This window comes from Carcharhinus amblyrhynchos, chromosome 26 (assembly GCF_965287045.1).
Source record: "Carcharhinus amblyrhynchos chromosome 26, sCarAmb.v2.hapA, whole genome shotgun sequence".
In the NCBI taxonomy this organism is placed as follows: Eukaryota; Metazoa; Chordata; class Chondrichthyes; order Carcharhiniformes; family Carcharhinidae; genus Carcharhinus; species Carcharhinus amblyrhynchos.
Genome location: NC_137349.1, coordinates 6,374,418 through 6,398,624, shown reverse-complemented (window position 1 = coordinate 6,398,624; position 24,207 = coordinate 6,374,418). Strand labels below are relative to the sequence as shown.

At 42.5% G+C, this 24,207-nt stretch overlaps 1 protein-coding gene across 1 annotated transcript in view; it reads right to left on the bottom strand.

Moving 5' to 3' along the window:
• The window catches only part of LOC145358736 (spindlin-1-like), a 93,202-nt gene that overhangs the window by 26,010 nt on the left and 42,985 nt on the right, over positions 1–24,207 (bottom strand). Inside the window, exon 2 of the mRNA XM_080212990.1 lies at positions 9,220–9,267. Coding sequence (XP_080069116.1) covers positions 9,220–9,267 — 48 coding nt within the window. The remainder of the gene's footprint in view (positions 1–9,219; positions 9,268–24,207) is intronic.

Below are 24,207 nucleotides of genomic sequence, written 5' to 3'. Positions count from 1 at the left end.
TATCTTCCTCATTGGAGTACACAATCCCAATCAATCGTGGAAATTCATTGAAATACATCCAATAAATCTTTAGGTTTTATCCTAAACTGGGAGCCTTAAAAAAAATCTTACTGTAGCATATTTCACTGTTAGAAGTCTCACATCTCCGGGTTAAAGTCCAACAAGCCTTAGTTTGTGGCCTCTCTTGTCACAGCATCTAAATTGTAAATGTGAGGTCATCCAGTTTGATAGGAATAACAGCAAAATGGACTATTACTTAAATGGTAAAAAGTTGCAGCAGGCTGCTGTGCAAAGGGACCTTGTGCATGAATCACAAAACATTGGTTTGCAGGTACAGAAGGTAATTAAGGAGGCAAATGGGATGTTGTCTTTCATTGATAGATGGATGGAATTTAAAAATAGGGAGGTTTGCCTAGATCCTAAGTTTTATATTTGATTTTGCCATTAGTGAGTATAAGCTGCTTCACTCCAGGTACGATTCAAGTGACCCACATGGAAGCTTTTATCAAACAAAATTTATTTAGGAACACAGTTAGAAGATAACAAAAAGAATTTGCACAACTTTTACCAATTACAAGACCTAAAAATGACATAGTATAATTCTGAACAACTAGCTATCTTTGCTGTCCTGCAATATGCCATAGACATGCACCTTTCTCCAGACTTAGTGAGCATAAAAGCAAGTATGCTCCCGTGATGCCAGATTTTCAGTGTTGTAAACCCTATGGACAGAAATCCAAGTCAGCTGTCTGTAAGGAAGGATATATCCTCAAAACAACAAAACCTTGAAACATTAAATCCAATCTTTGGCAGCTTCCAAAACAGCAACCCAGGCAACAAAATCTCCAACTCCCGAGAGGGAAAAACACACTTCAGTCTCTCTGCGTCAAGTAGCTTCTAAGACTGAATATTCTGTGAAAAGCCTAGTTTCTCCTGTCATATGACCATACCTGTCAATCATCCCAAGCCCCACTCTGCAAAACCCCAGAGGTAAACAAAAGAACAGCACTGGCTCTGATTAAAACCAACACACTAGTCATTAGAAATAATTCTACTATTGCAACAATACAGTATGCCGGTGGACATTATGGCTCTGATTATATTAAAAAAACTGCTACAACAGATCTGGCACAAGAACATGGCTCAAATACATTTCTTAAAGGCACAGTATCATTGCACTTGCATTTTAAGTTTTTTCTATCTGTCTGTTCCCATCTGTTTGATTTAGATGCCAGCTTCAATCTAGGAAGCTTCTTTCTTAACCAATTCCATGGACACCACAGACAACAATAAGTTTTAATGTCAAACAAATTTTTCGCGAGAAATCGTCTCACTTTTGTTTGTGAGACAACACACAAATCTGTCTTGCAGAGCGTCTTCAGGGATCACATTTTTTCGCTAACCTTTTCAGCAATGCAACAAATTGAGATATATTTTATGCTTTCTTAAATTTGAAATTGGAATCTCTTGGCAATCATTCATGGTTTAGGCTTACACTTGAGAATCTGAGTCAGTTCCTTGTAGGTTTTTTAACTAGGCTTCTCTGGATGGATGAGGTTCTGTGGCAACGGTAAAGGCTTTATGCCATATTATGCTTGGGAAAGTGACTACTCATCCAGCATCTTGATTTCAGCCAGATAATATGGAATTTCTCTTCATAAGCATTCCATGTTTCTGCATTTTCTTCAAATGCCTCTAATGGCACCTCCTTTGCCATTGAAGTTACCAGTTATTAAATCAAGGTACTTCTGTTTTTCCTCCCCTCTTAGTTCTTTTTCTTTCCTTATTAATTTGTATTGTTTGCTGTTCAGTTTTGTTCTGGTTGGATCTGTAGTTTGGGGAAAAAAATTCAACCTACTTCTTGGTAGGTAATTTCTGTTTCCTAAACAACAAGGACTTGACTTGTAATTCCTGTTTGGCTTTCACTTTTTTTTTAAATTTGCAGTAGCTTCCCTTCCATAGGCTCTCTCTTTCTTTAATGAGTGCCAGGATTCCACTGCCGTAGCCCCCGCGTGCGAGGTCCTACCATTCACAAGTCTACCCAACCTCTATACAGTAAGCAAACTGTTTCTTTTTCAATGCTACACTGTTTTTTCCCTTGCAGTTTTCTCTGCTCGAGATATTTTCTTGCACTGGCGAATTTTTTGACTAGTTTCTGAGTCGGTTGGCGGGGGGTGGGGTGGGTGGTGGTGGAGGCATCATTTCTTTTTTGTCTTCCATGCTTCATTTCATGCCTTAAAAGCCAATTGTTTCTTTTTCCCTTGCTGTGTATGTGCAATTGTTTCTGTCTTGTTTGACAACAAGGACATTAGACTTGAGGTGCCACACCCTGGGTTGCTTACCAACGCAGCTTTGTTTACAAGGTGTTGCCCGATTGAAGTCCAACATGGAAGAGGAATAAAAATCCGTGAACACCTCTAGTGATATAACAGCATGTCGTGTGACCAACCATAGAGATGCACGGCTTTACCATCCATAATACACAGAGAATATAAGAAGTCTCACAACATTAGGTTAGAGTCCAACAGGTTTATTTGGTAGCACAAGCTTTCGGAGCACTGCTCCTTCGTTAGGTGAGTGAACAGTTGTGTTCACAAACAGGGCATATATAGGCACAGACACGAGATACAAGATAATGGTTGGAATGTGAATGTTAACAGGTAATCAGGACTTTACAGGTGCAGACAATGCTCGTGGAAACAGCGCTAGGCACAGGTTAAAGGTTCACTCACCCGATGAAGGAGCAGCCGATAGCTTGTGCTGCCAAACAAATCTGTTGGACTTTAAGCTGGTGTTCTGAGGCTTCTTACTGTGCTTACCCCAGTCCAACACCGGCATCTCCACAACGTGGACAATGACAATGACAATGAAGCACTCCTGACAGTGGTAATGTAGGAAACATGACAGCCAAAATTGTCCATCCAACTGTCATAAAAACAGCAATGTGATAATAAGCAGATAGGTTGCTGTCTTCAATAACTATTGCGTAAGGGATAAATATCGACCCAGGACAAGGGAAGAACACATCTGTTTTTCTTCAAAATAAATCCATGGGATCCTTACATCATCTGAACATAAGGTCTTGGTTTCATAGCATGTGCCAGTAAATAGAGCAGTCAAGCACTACATACATATGTTGGGGGAGGCAATGACATGGTGGTATTGTCATGAGACTAGAATCCAGACACTCAAGGTAACCCATGAATGAAGATTTGGTGAAGGAGCCTAGTTTACAGACCTGGCTCAGTAACTTGTACTCATGAATAAAGAACTCTCATCTTTGTTCAAATATGTCAGAATACTACTCAACAACTTGATATTATAGGACAGGGAACTACACTAATGGTTATTTCTTATCTAACAGCTCAAAAGGTTTGGGAAAATGGCATTGGAAATAGTCAAGTTCCATAACGTGGATGCAGGCTAATTTTCAGATTATGTGGAAAAAGGTTGGGTGCATGCAGTGAAAGGAAAGAAAAAAGATCTAAATGGGCCAAAAACATTTTAAACAACCTTCCAAGCTTGCAGACTTCTATCACCTATAAGAACAAGGGCGAAGGTGCGTAAGAACATACCACCAGTAAGTTCTCCTCCCCTCTGCACACTATCTTGACTTGGAACTGTGGTGCTTTTCCTCCTTCACTGTCTCTGGGCCAAACTCCTGACGCAGTTACACCATACCCACTGTGGATGTGCCTGCACCACATGAACAGCTGCATTTCAAAACAATGCCAGCCACCACTTTCTCTGAGGGCAATTAGGCTGGTTAATAAATGCTGATCCTGCCAACCATTGTCACATCCCACGAATAAAATGAAAAGTAATGAGAATCAGACCAAAATCTACATTGTTCAAAAGTTATGATGATTGTTTTGGAAATAGGTTATATACAAGGTTAGTAACATTCAGTTGTATATGCTGCGGGCAAGACTAAAACTGGGGACTATAAATATAAAATAGTCACGATAAAGCCAATAGAGAATTCAGGAGAAACCAAACCGAAATGTGATTAGAATGTGGAACTCAACCATATGGAGTAGTTGACTTCAATAGCACAGATGCATTACAGGTGAAGCTAGATAAACATCTGGTAGAAGAAATGGAAGGATATGGGGGGAGGGTAGAAGAGGAATCAGGTGGAGTACATTGGTGGCGAATAAACAAGGGCACAGATGAGACAGGTGAATGGTCTCTTTCTGCACTGTACATTCTATGCAATTCATCTGTTTATAGTAAATTCAAATATGTACTGTAGGCAACGCCAATCATTTGTAAGGTATAACGTGCTGCAACTGATCATGGTTAGATCAAACCTTGCCATGCTTTTGTTATAATATTTACACTAGCCCCACCTAAAATTTCACACGCACCATTAACTCACAAGGTGGTGGTAAGCTGTAAATGATCGGTCGACTCTGCCACAAACAGTTCCAAATATGATTCAGTGCAAGACGTTCTAGAATAGCAGTGGGACAACTACAGCCCACTGGGCCGCATCCTGGAGTTGTTGCATTCAGAATGACCACAGGAAGAAGAGGTCAGAGGCGGTCAGAGGCTGAAGGTGGGTTTTGAGAGTTGGAAACAATGTGCAATAACCATAGCGAAAGGAGTGGGTGGGTGGGTGTCATATAGATGAGCACTGAAACAGCATGAAGAGCGTCCTGTTGACTGTCTTCTAAGTTCTGCTGGCTGTGCATTGAGGACAGGCACAGATTTAACTGAAGTGGTTTGAAGTGTCAGCGAGCGTACTGTAGGTAGGTTAGTAAATTTACCAATTATTGTGCCTATCATATATTTACACTGATCTGGCAAACAAGCACTTTAGGCTGTTCAATGATTCATTAATCAATAATTATTTCATCCCAATCCACAACACAAATTCAATATTGGGGGGATATCTGCATACTTTTTTCATTCATTTGTGGGACATGGCCCTCGCTGGCCGGCCAACATTTATTGCCCATCTCTGATTGCCCGAGGGCAGTTGAGAGTCAACCACATTGCTGTGGCTCTGGAGTCACATGTAATCCAGACCAGGTAAGGATGACAATTTTCCTTCCTAAATGATTTAAGTGAACCTGATGGTTTTTTTCTGACAATCAACAATGATTTCATGGTCATCAGTAGATTCTTAATTCCAGATTTTTAAAAAATTAAATTCAAACTCCACCATCTGATGTGGCAGCATTTGAACCCGAACACCCAGAACATTAGCTGAGTTTCTGGGTTAATAATCTGGTGATAATAACACTAAACCATCGCCTCCCCTTAAAGTAAATAATTATTTTCTTAAAAGCATTAAGATACTTTAGGTTTAAACACAGCACGTCTATGTTATCATTGTAAAGTATCATTTAGATGGGGATCTTAATTATGAATCCATTGCCACTACATATGAAAAACAAGGTTTTTCTCTCTCTGTGTACAGAGAGAGAGATTTGGCTCTTGCTGTGGCCAGCCCCAAACAGAAAAATGTCCTAGAATCTTAGCCCAAATTAAAGAGTAATCTCAAAGACAAGGTTAAAGCCAAAAACTGATTATTCAAATAATAGTTTTCTAAACATTCTATTTAGCATCCAAATAGCTATTTTTAATATGATTTACTTCATGTGTTTAGCCCTCAACAGCTCACCAAAGGGCAGCACGGTGGCTCAGTCTTTAACACTGCGGCCTCAGTGCCAGGGATCTGGATTCAATTCCCAGCTTGGATCACTGCCTGTGTGGAGTTTGCACATTTTCCCCGTGACTGCATGGGTTTCCTTTGGGTAATCCAGTTTCCTCCCACAGTCCAAAAGTCGTGCTGGTTAGGTGCATTAGCCATGCTAAACTCTCCCTTCAATGTACCTGAACAGGCACCAGAATGTGGTGACTAGGGGATTTTCAAAGTAAATTCATTGCAGTATTAACGTAAGCCTACTTGCGGCAATAATAAATAAGGTTTAAACTTTAAAGCTTCAGTGGCCCCCCAACCCAAACAATTGCTCACCTCTGATCTTCAAGGTTTTTTTTGCCTGATTCAGAATGCACAATGTACAATGTTCACCCCCCAGTTTAAATGAGGTGCAGCTTACAGCCATCAGATAAGCAAGTAATAAAGAGTAAAAACTGCAGATGAAAGCATGGCCATAAATCAGTTTTGAACCAAATGGGCAGAGAACACTTGATGAATACAGCAAAGGGGAGGGATGGGCAAATGTAGACCATCTGATCCACCCACCTCATTAGAGTTTATACAGCACAACTCCTGTTTCTTACAAAATAATTGTTTCCATACTGCATCAACAGCTCCACAAAGGGTCCAAGGAATTAAACCAATGTGGATCAGAGTCAGCCAGATCATAATATCCAAAGTTTTGGTTTGTATTTACTTTCTGGATCATGTCCAAGGCAGTTGGGGAGAGGAAAGAAGGGCGAAATTAAAAAGAGAAGGGTGGAATTAAATCAGAATTCCTGATCCCAAGGGAAGGACCGTTGCTGGAAGAGATTGAGTTTGCCTTTGATGCCCCTTGTGCCAGGCACTCAGTTTCTGGACTCAGCTAAGATTTGTTAATCTGGTAAAATGGTTTGCAGTGCTGAAGGAAAACCCATGCGACAATGTCAAGGTAAGAGATGTTTTTAAAAATATCAATTCGTTAGATCCATAAAGCATAGGAGGATGCCATTCGGCCCACTGAGTCTGCACCAACTTTTTGAAAAAGCATTTTATCTAGGCTGTCCCCACCCTACCCCGTAATGCTGTGCATTCACCATGGTCAATCCACTCAACCTATACATGTCTGGACTGTGGGAGGAAACCAGAGCACCCAGAGGAAACCCACATGAGGAGAAAGTACAGACAGTCACCCAAGGCCAGAATTGAACCCGAATCCCTGGTACTGTAAGGCAACAGTGCTAACCACTGTGCCACCATGCCACCTCTCCTGCCTCTCCAGATGCTTTTATGTTTCCTTCTGACAAAGATTAAATGCGTTTATAAAAAAAAAACACACAAGCTACCAAATTACTTTTCAAGCTGATGACTCTAAATCGAAGTTTTCACAAAAGGAGTCTCTGTGGGAAGGTCAATTTCTGTGAGCCATATCCTCGGAGCTGTCAAACCGTTTGGCAAAAATAAAATTAAACTTATTCATGTTTGACATTTTAATTCACCAATGGCTATGCTACGTAGAAGCATCTTTGAAATCATTAATCTCCATCTGTGTTCATTCGCAAGGCAATGTGTTACTTATCAACACTGCATGACGTGAGAGTGTTCAATTGCTGGAGCCAGGTGTTGAACGGAAGTAGTGTCCAGAATGCCAAACTGCGCCCATAGCTGGAAATTCTTTTGCAAATCTCTCAATTTTTTTCAGGCCCCATTTCCACCCCGACCCCACTCCCTGAAGATGCCAACTCCTGGTTGGGTATACATGCAGAGAATTGGTAGTCTTACAAGTCCACTTATGCAAGTGACCAATCTTCATGCAGAATCAGGAGAGAGGAGAAATGATAGTTGGACTGACTGATGTCGAACTGCAACAGCCCTCAATTCTGTCCTCTAACTAATGTGTTGGCTATTGGGAGCAAAAGAACAATCAAGAATGGGATGTCTGGCTGACTGCTCCAAACCAAGGGCTATCAATATTGATTGCGCCTGTACCACTCTCACTTCTGCTTTGGCTCAATGCAGACCAGGGTTCATACTGGGGCTTACTTGATCTGTACAGTTCATGATTGTTTTGTATTTACCCAATGAGCTATTGGAGAGGTTCATCAGCAATTGTGCTAACTCTATGCATCATTACTCTGCACACAAACATGCCATTTAGCCAAACTGTGTTCATGCCACACACAATCCTCCTCCCCTCCTCCTACTTCTCACCCTGTTAACATTACCTTCTATTCCTTTCTCCCTCATGTATTAATCTAGGTCTATAGATAACACATCTATATCAACCCTGATGGCACAGTGGTTAGCACTGCTGCCTCACAACGCCAGGGACCTGAGTTGAATTCCAGTCTTGGATAACTGTGTGGAATTTGCACATTCTCCTCGAGTCTGCGTGGGTTTCCTCCGGGTGCTCCGGTTTCCTCCCACTGAGTATTAAGGGGTTAATATCTCATGCAACTATGAGCTTTTGCAAAAATCTGTGAAACCAGCAGTTTGGAGTACGAAAGGCATAAATAACTTTAGCCTGCCGTGAGCTGATTTCAAAATGACAAGCTTATGACATCTATGATTAACGACCTTACCCATTAACAGTTCTCTTTCTTTCAACATAACCATATTACGACCTTAGATATGGTTAGCCTGACTAGAACAAAGGCTGTCTTGTGATTAGCTATAATGCATCAGGTGGCATGTAACCATGAGGATTGTAAAACTACATAAAGGGCGACTGTCCCATTATTGAGCGCCCGTTTGCTACCTGACTCCCAGCACTGAGTGGAAGTTACATAGCAAAGGCTTGCCAGCTTGCATATGTAAGAAGAATAAAGAACTTTTGAATTGGACAGCAGTTGGGATTTGCCCTCGCATCAAGGACGGAAGAGTCTCGTGAGAAATGAACTTATCATCACACTCTAAATATGTGCTGATTAGGTTGCTTGACCATGATAAATTGCCTCTTCATGTCCCAAGATGTGTGGGTTAGGGAGATTCGTGGATAAATATGTGAGGTTACGAGGATAGGGACTGGGTAAGATGCTCTGTCAGAGTCAGTGCAGACCAGATGAGCCGAATGGCCTCCTTCTGCTGTAGGGAATTCTATGACTGACCTCCTTTGGCAGTTTAAAGTATTGTATTGCCTGTAAAGTTCAAAGTTCTGTAACTTCAATAGCACTTCCCTTTAGTTGTATGTTGTCCTGAAGACCCACACCTTATTGATGCCCATTGGCACACACGTGTGCAGGAGATAAAATCCAAACCTCTGTCCCCTGGTCCTAAAACTCCACAGGCCCCAATTGTAATAAGCCTTTACAGGGACCCTGGTGATCTCTCAAGCAATCCAGAATTTTTAATGGGTACTAGGTTTTGACCTGAACTGCCCCAGTGACTGAAAGGGCATTTAAATGGTCCTTGAATAAACATATGGATGATATTGGAATAGTGTAGGTTAGATGGACTCTAGATTGGTTTCACAGGTCTGCGTAACATCGAGGGCCGAAGGGCCTGTACGGCGCTGTAATGGTTTATGTTCTAAAAAGAGCAGCACTTTGCTTCACAGGCTCCCCACTTACCTATGAGGCTTCTTTCTCTTCAACATGTTCACATGAATTCCAGTAACTCTGCAAGAGATCAGACAAGAAAACATTTGATTACTTTAAAAGCAGAAGTTCCAGCCCTCCACAGCACGCAGTACTCACAGCAACAGCTGTGTTTACTCATTCAAATGGCCTAGATGAGTCTTAGACTTGGCTTTTCAATTCTCAATAAGAATGGATCTAAGAGCCAATGATCCAGATCCTTGGTCCACACTGAAACGGAATAAAATGTGGGATAAGGGTACGAGAGCGAAAAGTAAGAGGGTATGTGGGTGCTTGGCAGTGGATTTTTATGGAAAGTTCAAAGATAAATGTTTGTGCAATGGAAAATTTAGAACAGAATGCTCAGACCTGACCATTCCAAATTTAGTATTAAAAACAAATACCAGCTATGACTCAGAGAGCATTAAAAGTAAGACAGACAGCCCCAGAATTATCCAAAATAAAAACAAACAATTCTGGTTGCCTGCACTTCTTGTTCAATCTGAAATCTGCAGAACAATTTAAACTTGTGCAAGTTAGTTTTAAAACCAGAGCCAAATAAAATAGTAGCAACATATGTGAGCTCACAGTGGAATTTCCATGATTTGTGCTCCAGTTATGTGCCTTCTGGTTATCCACCAAAACATTTGTGTCACAAAGCCTTGTGAGAGCCATCATCTCGTTAAGATAGCCCATTATTTTATTTACTTATGCATGTCACAATTAGGCTTTCCATTCTCTGAAGTCACTGTGAAAATTCCCTAATCGCCACAGTCCGGCACCATCTGTTCAGGTACAATGGCGGAGAATTTAGCACCTCCAATGCACCTAACCAGCATGTCCTTCAGACTGTTGAAGGAAACTGGAACACCCGGAAAAAATCCATGCAGGCACAAGGAGAACATGCAGACTCTGTGCAGACAGTGAGCCAAGCCAGGAATCAAATCTGGATCCCTAGCGCTGAGAGGCAGCAGTGCTAATCACTGTGTCACTCCAATTGGTTCAACTGTGGCATAAATCAACCCACAGCATAAAGCAGATTTGGTCCAATTTATGATATTTATGCTCAACCAAGCAATTAACTCCCAACTTGTATGGCATTGTTGTATCACGTAAGCAAGAACAAAATTTATGGGATTCATCAATTCCCATTATCTATCAGAACGTCTCCCCAAATCAGCAGGTAATGAGAATTCTGCAGTTACTTCTGGATAAGTCAAGGAATTGGTCAAAGATACCAGAGGCAAGTTTAAATTCTGCATATACTGTAGCCTTTCCATCACACAATGAAAAATGAATATATTGGATTTTGTTCAGAAGCATTGGGCGGGATTTTACAGTCTCGTTCATCCCGAAACTATAAAATCCCACCCGAGGTCAATGGCTCTTCCCATTGTCCGCCTCTCACCCGCTCTGATTCCCGTGGCAGGCAGACAGATAAAACTCCAACCGTTATCTTCAGCCAAGATAATAAATTCCTCTGAAGAACTCCTGCATAATTCAAAAACTTTGCGTACCAGCTTTTGACAGTACAAATTTTAAAACTGTCAAAGTGGTAACCTATCTTTTACTTAACAGATGCAAACAGGCTGGCTGTGCATTCGCTTCAGTTCCTGTGTTGATCATTTATTTTGATATCTAACATTTGTAGTTTTCTTATCATCTCTGGCGCACTCCAGCTGCAGTGCGTACCATTTTGATTTGATTTATTATTGTCACGTGTATTAACATACAGTGAAAAATATTGTTTCTTGGGTGCTATACAGACAAAGCATACCGTTCATAGAGAAGGAAACGAGAGACTGCAGAATGTAGTGTCATAGTCATAGCTAGGGTGTAGAGAAAGATCAACTTAACGCAACGGAAGTCCATTCAAAATTTCATTTGTGGAACAGTAAGAAGTCTCGCAACACCAGGTTAAAGTCCAACAGGTTTATTTGGAATCACGAGCTTTCAGAGCACTGCTCCTTCATCAGGTGAGTGGCTCACCTGGTGAAGAAGCAGCACTCCAAAAGGTCATGATTCCAAACAAACCTGTTGGACTTTAACCTGGTGTTGTGAGACTTCTTACTGTGTCCACCCCCGGTCCAACGCAGACATCTCCACATCATGGCTACCATTTGTGGAAGAGTGGGGATTGTCTCTTTAAGGATCAGTCTGCAGAGTAAGGATCACATGACCCAGGGAACCAATCAGGGAGGAGGATGGAGGGGGAAAACCATCCTGGCAAGCATGGATTTCTATGTTCAGAACCATCTCAGGAACTGATTGCAGCCACAAGGCTGCAAACCTTTATAGTTTTAACCTGTAAATAATCGAGTTGTCTTTTCCTTAAACTGGTAAATGAGCACCCCTCCACTTGGTGACGAATTTAAAAAAAAATCATCAGACTGAGAGTATCCAGTTAACTTTGAAGTTGAGAAATGGAAACAGTACTTACCAAGATGCCCCTCTTTGGGCAAATAGATCATTTGACTCCTCCACAGAGGACCGGACACAGAGATCCTGGGATATAACTTCCAAACAAATGCAATAGAGGAGGCGGCATAGCACAAGGCAATTCTCCTGAGTGTGTGCGGGGAACCCAAATTCATAATCTGATTCATGGTCTTTCAACTCCAAGCTCACCACACTCCAAATCATTCAAGGACCTCGTGAAATTGTTGAAGTCACATTTCCAGCCTAAACCATCAGTCAAACGCCAGAAATTTAAAGGGGTGAGCCCCAGGTGAAATGATTGTGTTACAACACAGAGGCTAATCCCCTTTACCTCACATCCATGAATATAATTGGACTTTGTTCAGGATTTTATGGCTCTGTTCGCTCCGAAACCATAAACTCTCAACCGAGGTCAACTCGGTTGAGAGTTTATGTCTCTCGCCCACTCTGATTCCCATGGCGAATAAAATTCCAGAGATTGTGGCAAGATGTTAGCTATTCTCAATTAACGGTTAGAGGTTCATTAATAAAAAGGCTTGACACTCAATTTTTTTCCGGGTGTTCCAGTGAATAATTAAAAAAGCTATTTTATTCAAATATCCAGGAACTTTAACTAAAAATGTAACATATTAATTAAAGAATGGTTCGACTTAACTGCTGTTCAGATAAAGACAAGGACCATTCAGTGTTAAAACAGTAATAACCAAATCTTAGTCACTCTCAAAAATCTACATACAGCCAGGGCTGATAGCTTGGAAAAGATCTAAAGTTCTTTAGTTGTTCTGCGCTGTCTGTACATGCTGTCTGATTTGATACTTTCCACAGGATGGCACGGTGGCTAGCGCTGCTGCCTTACCGCACTAAGGACCCGGGTTTGAATGCGGGTCTTGGATCACTGTCTGTATGGAGTCTGCAAGTTCTCTCCGCGTCTGCGTGGGTTTCCTCCGGGTGCTCCGGTTTCCTCCCACAATCCAAAGATGTGCGAGTTAGGTGGATTGGCCATGCTAAATTAACCCTAGTGTCAGGGAGATTAGCGGGGTAAACATGGAGTGGGATTATGGTTGGTGCAGACTTGATGGGCTGAATGGCCCCCCTCTGCACTGTAGATTCTATGATTCTATGGTTAGAAGGTGAGTTCTCTCAGGAGCTGTCTGAAGCTGACAGAGTTAAGAGCTAACTGCTTCAGTTGGTCTGGCTCTGATTCTGGTTGAACTCTTGGCTTAACCCCTGGTGGAACTGAACTCTAGGCAGTTGTGTTCCGCTTTTATAATCCTTATGACCCATCAACATTTCTGCACTTGGATTGGCCTGAGGTTGACAGCAACATCAAAATTCAAAGTTGATAGGCTCCTTTTTAGCTGAGTGCCTTCTTTGAACTCATAGGCTAACAAAATGCAAAAACTGCAGAGTTGGTTACCAAGGCAACCCTGATGCTTTTGGTCTGAGACAACTGTTGCCATTTAGAGTCTGCATTTTAAACATCTCAGCGTTTAACAAAACCAGCTTTCGAAGGCACTGACACAACCAGCTTTTAAAGGGATGACACATTCTTGTTTTCCCCTAAAACATTATATTCTTTCAGACATTCTGCTTCACAGCAATTGCAACTTATCACTAAACTCAAACAGATATCAGATTACTGCAATTTTGGAGCCACCTTGAATGATATGTAATTGGGACAGGTTAGTCTGCGGAGTGAATAACGAAACAATTCAACAGAGGTTCCTTGCAGAGGTGAATATAAATTTTAAACAAGCAATGGAGATGATGCAGGCTATGGAAAGCACTGAAGAAGATGCACAAGAGTTTGAGTGTGCAAAATGGTGCCAATAACCATGAGGGCAGGGACCTGCAGTCAGCAGTGGCGCCAAAACTGAAGTAGCTGTGAGGCCGGAAACAAGTTCAGCCACAAAAAAGACATGAAGATTTAGAAAAGGCAACCAATCAGCAAAGTTTGAAGCAGAATGTTACTGATGTTAAGGTAATCACTACCCTGAATACTGCTGGTATAAGGAGGTGGAGTGCTTTTTTGTCCTAGGACAAGCCACTTAAGGCATAGGTGATTATGTGCCAAGTCTACCAAGTAGCCAATTAAATAATGCATGATCAGTATACAACATGGAAGAGTTTAGCGCCAACTATTTAGAACATAAGAAATAGGAGCAGGAGTAGGCCATCTAGCCCTTTGAGCCTGCCCCGCCATTCAATAAGATCATGGCTGTTCTGTCGTGGCTCAGTTCCACATTCCCGCCCTCTCCCCATAACCCTTAATCCCCTCGCTTATCAAAAACCCATCAACCCGCGTCTTAAAAATATTTAGCGAGGCAGCCTCCACCACCTCAACAGGCAGAAAATTCCAGAGATTCACCACCCTTTGAGTGAAGAAGTTCCTCCTCAACTCTGTTCTAAACCGCCCCCCCTTTATCTTGAGGCTGTGCCCCCTAGTCCTACTGTCCTTTCTGAGTGGGAAGAGTCTCTCCACCTCTATCCTATCCATCCCATTCATCATCTTATATGTCTCAATGAGATCTCCCCTCATTCTTCTAAACTCTAACGAGTACAAGCCTAGTTTATTCAGCCTCTCCTCATAGCTCAACCCCCTCAACTCCGGTATCAGCCTAGTAAACCTCCTCTGTACTCCCTCCAAGGCCAAAATATCCTTGCATAAGTATTTAAATAGTTACTCACTATTTATTATAAAAATGGGCAAAATAGCACCTATTACTTTAATGCTCCAGGTAAATGGGAAGCCTCTTAATACGGAAGTGGACACAGGGGCATCAGCTCCTGTGTGATAGTTGCGTGTTAGAGGAATTCAGAAAACCCTGGGATTTAAAAACTAACAAGATTACGAAACAAGAGAAGTTAATTTAGACTAAAGACCACAATGTGCCTTATTTTAATTTTAAGTTTAAGCTTAGTTTAAGTTTAAACTTATTTATTTATTAGTCATAAGTAGGCTTACATTCACACTGCAATGAAGCTACTATGAAAATCCCTGAGTCGCCACACCCTGACGCCTGTCCGGGTACACTGAGGGAGAATTTAGCATGGCCAATACATCTAACCAGCACGTCTTTCAGACTGTGGAAGGAAACAGGAGGACCAGAAAAACCTATGTAGACCTGCACAGACACAGGGACAAACACAAAGTTACTACTTACATAGAAACACACATAACTACTGCCATAGAAATTTTAAACATGTATTTTAGATTTAAACAATTTTTGAGAGTATTCCAAAAGAGAAAATATTCAAAAAAAGAGTGTGTGCTGGAAAATCAAAGCTTGGCAAAGGGTCATTTGGGCTCAAAACATCAGCTCTTTTCTCTCCTTACAGATGCTGCCAGACCTGCTGAGATTTTTCCAGCATTTTCACTATTGGTTTCAAATTTCAGCACCTGCAGTACTTTACTTTTTTTTAAAATGTATTATTCACCTTGGCCATTTTGATGCTACTGGGACTTAATGGTTTGCAAGAGGCTGGATAGACTGGGATTTCTTCCCTGGAGCATAGGAGGCTTGGGGGTGATCCATATGGGAAATAATGAGGGGCATAGATAAGGTAGATAGTCAACACCTTTTTCCCAAAGGTAGGCGTGTCTAAAACTCGAGGGCATAGATTTAAAGTGAGAGGAGAGAGACACAAGAGGGTCCAAAGGGGCAAATTTTCCAGAGGCAGAGTGTGTCTGGGATTAGCTGCCAGAGGTACAGTACAATTTTATCTTTTATAAAGCATTTAGATAGTTATATGGGTAAGATGGGTATAGAGGGATATGGGCCAAATGCAGGCAAATGACACTAGCTTTGTGGTTAAAAAAAAGGGCAGCATGGACAAGTTGGGCTGAAGGGCCTGTTTCTTTGCTGTAAACCTCTGATTCTATCAGAAGAAAGTCATGGAGAGTTCAGATTCTCATACTTTAGAAAATGAATATAAGTATTCACAATGTATATAAAGTATTCAATTCCTACTGATAATAAAGGAGAACCAGGCAGTGGGAATGTCACCTTTTCAACTCTGGTTTATGGTGAGAATGCAACCTTTGAACCTTACTTTCACGTAAGTGAGGTTGCTTAGTACCAGTGGGTAGGAACGTTCCGCGACCTATAGATCACTGAGTTCTGAATTCTGCTAGAAGGTAGCTTGCAATTGGCCAAGGTAAATAATGTGTACCAATGCGATTGGAGCACCAAGTTAGGATGACGGGGTAGGGGGGCATGATGTGGCGATGCCGGTGTTGAACTGGGGCAGGCACAGCAAGAAATCTCACAACACCAAGTTAAAGAGGGTTATTTGGGAGCACAAGCTTTCAGAGCGCTGCCCCTTCAAATAGATGGGGTAGGCAGGAGAATCAAAGTGTCAAAAACGCATAACCGTTTTGCCAAGGCATTGTAAACTTCAGGAAGGAGTTGGTGTGTCTGGCTGTCTTTTTCAACAAAGAACGTCTTTAACCAGCATATTGTCTTCCACGAGTCTTCGTATTTAACTGTTCAGCTCAATACTTAACACCTAAGAGAAAACCTCCACTCTGCTTATACATTGGTAGTTAAGAGGAGGAGTTCAACCATTGAATTTGAAGAGTACTGCAGCCAAATTAACAACTTTATACTGGAGAAACAATAAAAATAGTGGGCACTGCAATAGTTCCTTAAGCGGTGGTCAACAATCTGCCTAACTCCCACTGATCATTGTGACAGGCGAAGAACCAAGCCTTCTCAGCCATGACTGGAAATCAAATTAAATTGGACCGAGATTTTCCCAATGTGGGAAGAAGAACTACTCAAGCTGATAAAAAATAAGTGAGCACCTTCAATAATGAATTAAGCAAAATAAAAGGCCTGCAAGCGAAGATTATATGGACCCAAAGGCAACCCCTTGATTCTTTAGGGTGAGACCAGAGCTATATGCTTTATGAGAGAAGGTATATACTGTGTGATGGATTGGGCTACATTCACAACTCTTCGTAGCTCCTTGCATTCTTGGACACAGCAGGAGCCATACCAAGCTGTGATACAACCAGAAAGAATGCTTTCTATGGTGCATCTGTAAAAGTTGGAGAGAGTCGTAGCAGACATGCCAAATTTCCTTAATCTTCTGAGGAAGTTGAGGCATGGCGAGTTTTATTAACTATAGCATCGACATGGAGGGACCAAGACAGGTTGTTTGTGATCTGGATACCTAAAAACTTGAAGCTCTCAACCATTTCTACGTCATCTGCATTGATGCAGACAGGGGCACGTCCGACACTATACTTCCTAAAGTCGATGACTATCTCCTTCATTTTGTTGACATTGAGGGAGCTTATTGTTGTCGCGTCAGTTCACCAGATTCTCTCTCTTTCCGGCACTCCGTATCATCATTGTTTGAGATCTGCCCCACTACGGTGGGTACTCACAAATTGAGAAAGAAGGATTATCGACAGTTTTTGATGTCAAGAAGTGACACCAGCACTTGTAGGATTGACATTTTACCATTGTTTCTGACCACAAGCCGCTCTTGGGTCTTTTTAAAGAAGACAAGGCTAATATTGGCTAGAATTCAACATTGGATGTTAATTTTGTCCACCTTTCAATATATATTCAAGCACCAACCTGGAGCGCGTATAATGATGACACACTTGGCTGCTTTACGGCAGCTCCAGCACTGCAAGAAATTGTCATGTCGTCGAATTTTTTGGACACATCGCCAGTCTTGGCAAAGAAACATAGAACATAAAGCAGCACAAGCCCTTCAGTCCTCGATGTTGTGCCGAGCTATGTCCAAACCCATGATCAAGCTATCCCACTCCCTATCATTCTGGTGTGTTCCATGTGCTTGTCCAACAACTTGAAAGTTCCAAATCAGGTTCTGAAAATCAGGTACTGGTTGGGCTCCACGTCAGTCCAAAGTGAGACACAAGATACTTACAGGTTGAGCCAACAAGTCAAGTTTCTGAAGAAATAAAACCATTTGTTACCCGCAAGGGTGAATGGATGGAGTTGCCAGATTGGCATTATACTCTGGGGAGCAGTAGGAGTTGTCCCTGAACCAGGCAGGGAGCTGCTTCTAATGGAATTACACTGTGCTCATCTTGGGCATCTTTGCTCATCAGAAGTTGTGTGGTGGCCTGGCATTGATGCTGACATTGGGCGCCTCATCAAGCACTGAACAGTGCCAACTACAACAAAGGTTGTCTGCTGCTGCCCACTGCATCCTCGGAAATGGCCTGGCCGGCAATAGGTACAAGCCCATTCTGATGATGTTGATCCATTCATGGACACAAATGTTACTGCTCATTATTGATTCCAACTCTAAGTAGATGGACATTTTTGAGGCGAAGACTCCTATATTGTATGCCACCATTGAAAGATTATGCCAATGTTTTTCCACCCACAGAAGTGTCTGACAATGGAACCAGTTCTCACAAGTGCTGAGTTTCAAAACTTCACACAATGGCATCAAGCACATTAGAATCGTGCCTTACCACCCCAGCATCCAGCAGAACAGCTGAGCGAGCCATCCAAACTTTTAAGTCTGGCTTAAAGAAGCAGTCAGGAGAACTGCGGTGACCAGAATTTCACACTTCCGTCTTGACTACCGGACCACTTTACATGCAACAGTGGGCAGAGTTGGCAACGAGTCGTCAGAATGAGGCTGCGTTATGTTTCCAAATTTGCTTGGCGGGGGGAAGGGGGGGTAGAGGCCAGCCAAAGTGGTCAGAAGAGAAGCCGTGATTCATGTCAGTGAACACAGTGGATGAAGCAGTAAGCATGAGGAATTTTGTTGGTGGGTCGAGTTGAAGTCCTTGGAATCATCGTCACAAACTGGACCCCAGTCTTAGCAAGTGGAGGTAGAAGGAAGGATCATCTGGAATCATGTAGTCAATTTGAGGGAGAGACAGATGCCCCAGCAGCCAATTTTACCATCAGGAAATGTTGCTAACTGTTTTAGCACTGAGGTAGCTGGTTGTCCTGTGGCAGTGTCGCTATGAAAGCAGATAGAACTGAACATCCTGTGCCTGAAGAGGCACCTGTCATTGTGGTTTTGACTGACAGCAAGATGTGGAAGCGCCCCAGACATGAGTTACGCTGCTCCACACAGATTTGGAAACCTCCTGAAAGACTTGATTTATAATTGACTAAATTCATGTATTAAATGTTTAATTGCCTTGGTCTAGGTAAATTGAGTATTGACATTTGTATGCAAGAGTGGGGGGGATGTCCCTTCAAGGATCATTGTGCAGATTAAGGATCACATGACCCGGGGAACCAATTGGGGTTCTGGGTGCGGGATAACCCTTGTAAGCATGGGCTTCTGCACTCAGACTCATCTTGCGAGCTTTTGCAGTAATGAGGCTTCAAGCTTACATTAACACTGTCATGAAGTTACTGTGAAAACCCCTTGTCGCCACACTCTGGCACCTGTTTGGGTACACCTAGGGAGAATTTAGCATGATCAATGCACCTAACCACCACGTCTTTCAGACTGTGGGAGGAAACTGGAGCATCCGGAGCAAATCCATGCAGACACATAGAGATAGTTTTAACCTGTAAACAAACGAGTTATGTTTTCCCTAAATTGATGAATGAGCATCTCCACAAGGAGATACTGCAACAGTTTGCCAAGGCATCCTTGACCAAATTTCCCAAACCCGAGACCTCCTAGAAGTACAAGGAGGAGAAGTACAAGATCATTCGGAACATCATCATTCTAAGTCACACTCATCTTGACCCTGACATATATCTGCTATTCCTTCATCACTTCTTGTTACTAAGTTATAATGGAAAGAAAGAACATTTTAGGGGAGTCACGGTGGCACAGTGGCGAGCACTGCTGCCTCACAGCGCCAGGGACCCTGATTCAATTCCCAGCCTCGGGTCACGGTGTGTGTGGAGTCTGCACGTTCGCCTCGTGTCTGCACGGTTTTCCTCCAGGTGCTCTGGTTTCCTCCCACAGTCCGAAAGATGTGCTGGTTAGGTGCATTAGCCATGCTAAATTCTCCCTTGGTGTACCCAAACAGGTGCCGGAGAGTGGCAAGCAGGAGATTTTCACAATAAATTAATTGAGTGTTAATGTAAGCCTACTTGTGACACGAATAAAATAACCTTTCTAAAAATAAACTTACACCAGAAACTACATGAACACATCACACTACATAATATTGAATGTAACATCTCTGTTTGCTGGTTTACAAAGGCATTTCCCACAAAAATATGGCCACTAACATTAATAGTGAAAATATAAATGCACATTGTATAATTTTAAAATGAGGGCTGAATTACATCTGCACAAACTGTTCAACATCCCCTTTGCCCTTTAAACTCCTCACCAATTTCAAGCTCTAACCCCACATTGATCCCTTTTTCTCCCGTCCATTCCAGATTTTTAAAAAAATCTCTTTTCTTTCCCTGTTTTAAAACAAAAACTCAGTTGTGTGTTGCTGTGATTTAAAAATTCATAGAACCATAGAATCCCTATAGAGCAGGAAGTGGCCATTCAGCCCATCAAGTCTGCACCAACTCTCTGACAGAGTTTCTTACCCAGGCCCTCTCCCCACCTTGTCACATAACCCCACACATTTACCATGGGTAATCCATGTAACCTAGACATCTTGGGATACTAAGGAACAACTTATGTATATCATAGAATTCCTACAGTAAAGAATGAGGCCATTTGAGACTGACAACAGTCCCAATCAATCCCCTTAACCCCATGTATTTACTCTCCTAATCCCCCTGACTCTAAGGGGCAATCTAGCATCCCGACAAACCTGTATTGGCATAGAAGTTAACGCAATGTAAAACCATAAGACATAGGAGCAGAATTAGGCCACTCAGCCCATTGAGGCTGCTCCGCCATTCAATAATGGCTGATATTTTCTCGTCCCCATTCTCCTGCCTTTTCCCCGCAACTTTTGATCCCTTTATCAATCAAGAACCTATCTGTCTGAAAGACACTCAATGACCTGGCCTCCGCAGCCTTGTGCGGCAAAGAGTTCCACAGGTTCATCACTCTCTGGCTGAAGAAATTCCTCCTCCTATCTGTTTTAAAGGATTGTCCCATGAGGTTGTGCCTTCTGGTTCTAGTCTTCCCTATTAGTGGAAACATCCACTCTATCCAGGCCTTGCCTATCCAAGTTTCAAAAGATCTCCCCTCATCCTTCTAAACTCCAATGAGTACAGACCCAGAATCCTCAACCATTCCTCATACAACAAGCTCTTCATTCCAGGGATCATTCTTGTGAACCTCCTCAGGACCCTTTCCAATATATCCTTCCTAAAATTGTGTCCAGGATCACAGCGCTCCAGGTGTGGTCTAAACAGGACTTTGTATAGCTCTAGCACCTCCTGTATTCTAACCAGCACAGCCAATCCACCTAACCTGCACATCTTTAGACTGTGGGAGGATTCCAGGGCATCTGGAAGAAACCCATGCAGACACACCAACTTCACCCAAGACTGGAATTAAATCCGGGTTTTTGGCACTGTGAGGTAGGAGTGCTGACCACTGTGCCACCGTCCTGCCTAAACAATTTACGTACAAGTATACAGCCTAAAAGGGTTGCGAAAGTAGATTAAATAGGACAGGTAGATAAGGTGGTTAAAAAGCCATGCATAGATACAGGAGCAGGGGTTGGGGGGGATAAGATGGAGCTATACAAAATGTTTGTTAATCCACAGCTGGAGTATTTTGTACTGTTCTGGTTACCACACTATAGGAAGGATGTGACTTCACTTGAAAGGGTGCAGGAGTGACTCACCAGGGTGTTGCCTGAGCTGGAGTGTTCCAGCTTCGGAGCGAGACTGATTAGGCTGGAGTTGTTTTCCTTTTACAGAATGCTAAGTGAGGACCTGGTCGCAAAATTATGAGGGACGTAAGTAGAGTAGATAAGAGAAAACTATACCCCTTGGTAGACTGGTCAGTAACCAGGGGCCATAGATGTAAGGTAAGTGTGATTAAGAGGGGATTTGAGGAAAGGCATTCTCACCTAGAGGGTAGTGGGAATCTGGAGCTCACTGCCTGAAAGGGTGGTAGAGGCAGCAACCCTCAAAATTTAAAAAGCATTTAGATGAGCACCTGAAACACCATAGCATACAAGGCTATGGACCAAGTGCTGAAAAAGGAGATTAAAATAGATAGCTTTGTGATAGCTGGCCAGCCCAGACCTGATGGGCCAAAGGGCCTTTTATGTGCTGTAAAACTATGACTCAGAGAACAGGAGATGAGAGAGCAAATAGGGAAGGTGATTACAGATAGCTGCAAGAAAAATGATAATAGTAAGGAACTTTAACTTTCCCAACACTGATGAGGACAGCCATAGCATTAGGGGGTTGGATAGACAGAAATTTGTTGAGCGTATTCAGGAGAAGTTTCTCCTTCAGTATGTGGATAGCCCAACTAGAGAGGGGGCGAAAACTTGACCTCCTCTTGGGAAATAAGGAAGGGCAGGTGACAGGTTACTCTACGAGTAGCTTTCAAAAAGGATTTTGATAAATATTCAAAAAGGAAACATTTGCAGGGCAACGGAAGAAGAGTGGGATAATGGAACGAACTGGACAACTCTGGAATTGAGTTGACAGGGGCACAAAGGGCCTCTTTCTGTACTGTGTGAACCTATGATATCAAATAACACTTTCCAAAAAACCACACTGTCTCAAAAAAGGCAACAGATGTCACATCGAATCCACTTCCTTCCAAAAAGCCCCTGTCTGGGCACGACAGTTTCGCTGGTTAAAAGCGTGGAAAACCAACACAGAAGACACATCCAATCATACATTCAGGCATCACACATGCAAAAATTATTCCAGGCAGTAAAAAGCCAGCCACCTCTTTCTGACCTCAAGATCTGCCTCGAGACAACAAACCAGTAACTGGCCACAGCAAGGTGCAGCAGTTGGGTGAGGTGACCTTAAAAGGAACACAATAAGTCACACAAAGTTTCTTCACAGCAAAGGAAAAGACTTGCATTTATATAGCATTTTTACAATTGCTGGACAACCCAAAATGTTTGCCAGTGAGGATTTCGGTACCGAAATGTAGGGTGGCAAAGTGGTCAGCACTGCTGCCTCACAGCTCCACGGGCCCGGGTTCAATTCCAGCCTCAGGTCAGTGTGTGTGTGGAGTTTGCACGTTCTCCCTGTGTCTGCGTGGGCTTCCTCCAAGTGCTCTGGTTTCCTCCCACAGTCCAAAAGATGTGCAAATGATATTTTTGGTGTCAAATTATGTTTGATAACACTTCTGTGAATCATGTTCAGACTTAAGTTTTTATGAAATGTAATTTGTTGGTGTTGTAGCAATGCCAGGCAGTGTCAATGAGAAACCTTAAGGCCAAAATTGCTACTGTTGGCACATTTTGGTGCAATTCTTCACATTCCAAACTTTGACCTCTTCTTAAAAAAAATCATGTGATGTAGGATTTCTATTTGATAATCTTGCATAAGACAAACATCACTGTGATAATGACTGGAGTGTCTATTTCATCACCAGCCATTGGTAGTACTGTGTCTCTTGAGCGGGAGGTCATTAGGCCAAGTCCCACACCAGAAAACAGGGCACAACAAAGCCAGGCTGACACTGCGGGGCAACACTGAGGGAATGCTGCATTGTTAGAAGCACTGACATCGAACTGAGGCCTTCGTTGCCCTCTCGGATAGATGCAAAAGATGCCATGGCATTATTCCAAAGCAAGATAAGGTGCTTATTCCTGGTGCTATGGTCAATAATTATTCCTGAATAAACATCACTAAATACAGATGTAGCCACTATCACATTGCAGCTCTGGTGGGAGATGGCTATGAGCAAATTGGCTGTTGTGTTTCCTACATTACAACAGTGAGCACTCTTCAGAAAATCTTGAGATTGTAAAAGGCACTAAACCGATGCAAGTCATTTTCTGAAATATAGTAAGCAGTCTCATAGCACCAGGTTAAAGTCCAACAGGTATATTTGGTAGCACGAGCTTTCGGAGTGCTGCCCCTTCATCAGGGAGTTCATTCACCTGATGAAGGGGCAGCACTCCGAAAGCTCGTGCTACCAAATAAGCCTGTTGGACTTTAAACTGGTGTTATGAGACTAATTATTGTGCAAACTCCAGTCCAACACCGGCAACTCCACATCATTTTCTGAAGTAGGTTGAGGGATTGATGTGAGCAAGAATGCAACGGAACTCACCACACTGTATAAAATTCCTACTTGTAAAAACGTTCCAATAGTCAGTGCCATGGAAAATTTGCTGGTAACAAAAAAGTCAATGTTTATATCCATCCCGGATAAACCTCAAGCTTCTGATCCTCTACAAACCTTGTTTTACAGATTATCATTGTCCTGCACTTCGAATAGAGTCCACAATTCTGAAACGGGAGAAACTGATAGAGCAAGAAAGAACCAAAAGATGGGCTGAATGGATATGTCTACAGGCCCTCGCACCCTGCCCCCCACCCCCCCGGGCATTCTCTCCTCCACCTTCTTCCATCAGTAAAAAGATACAAAAGTCTGAGGTCACGTATCAACCGACTCAAGAACAGTTTCTTCCCTGCTGCCATCAGACTTTTGAATGGATCTACT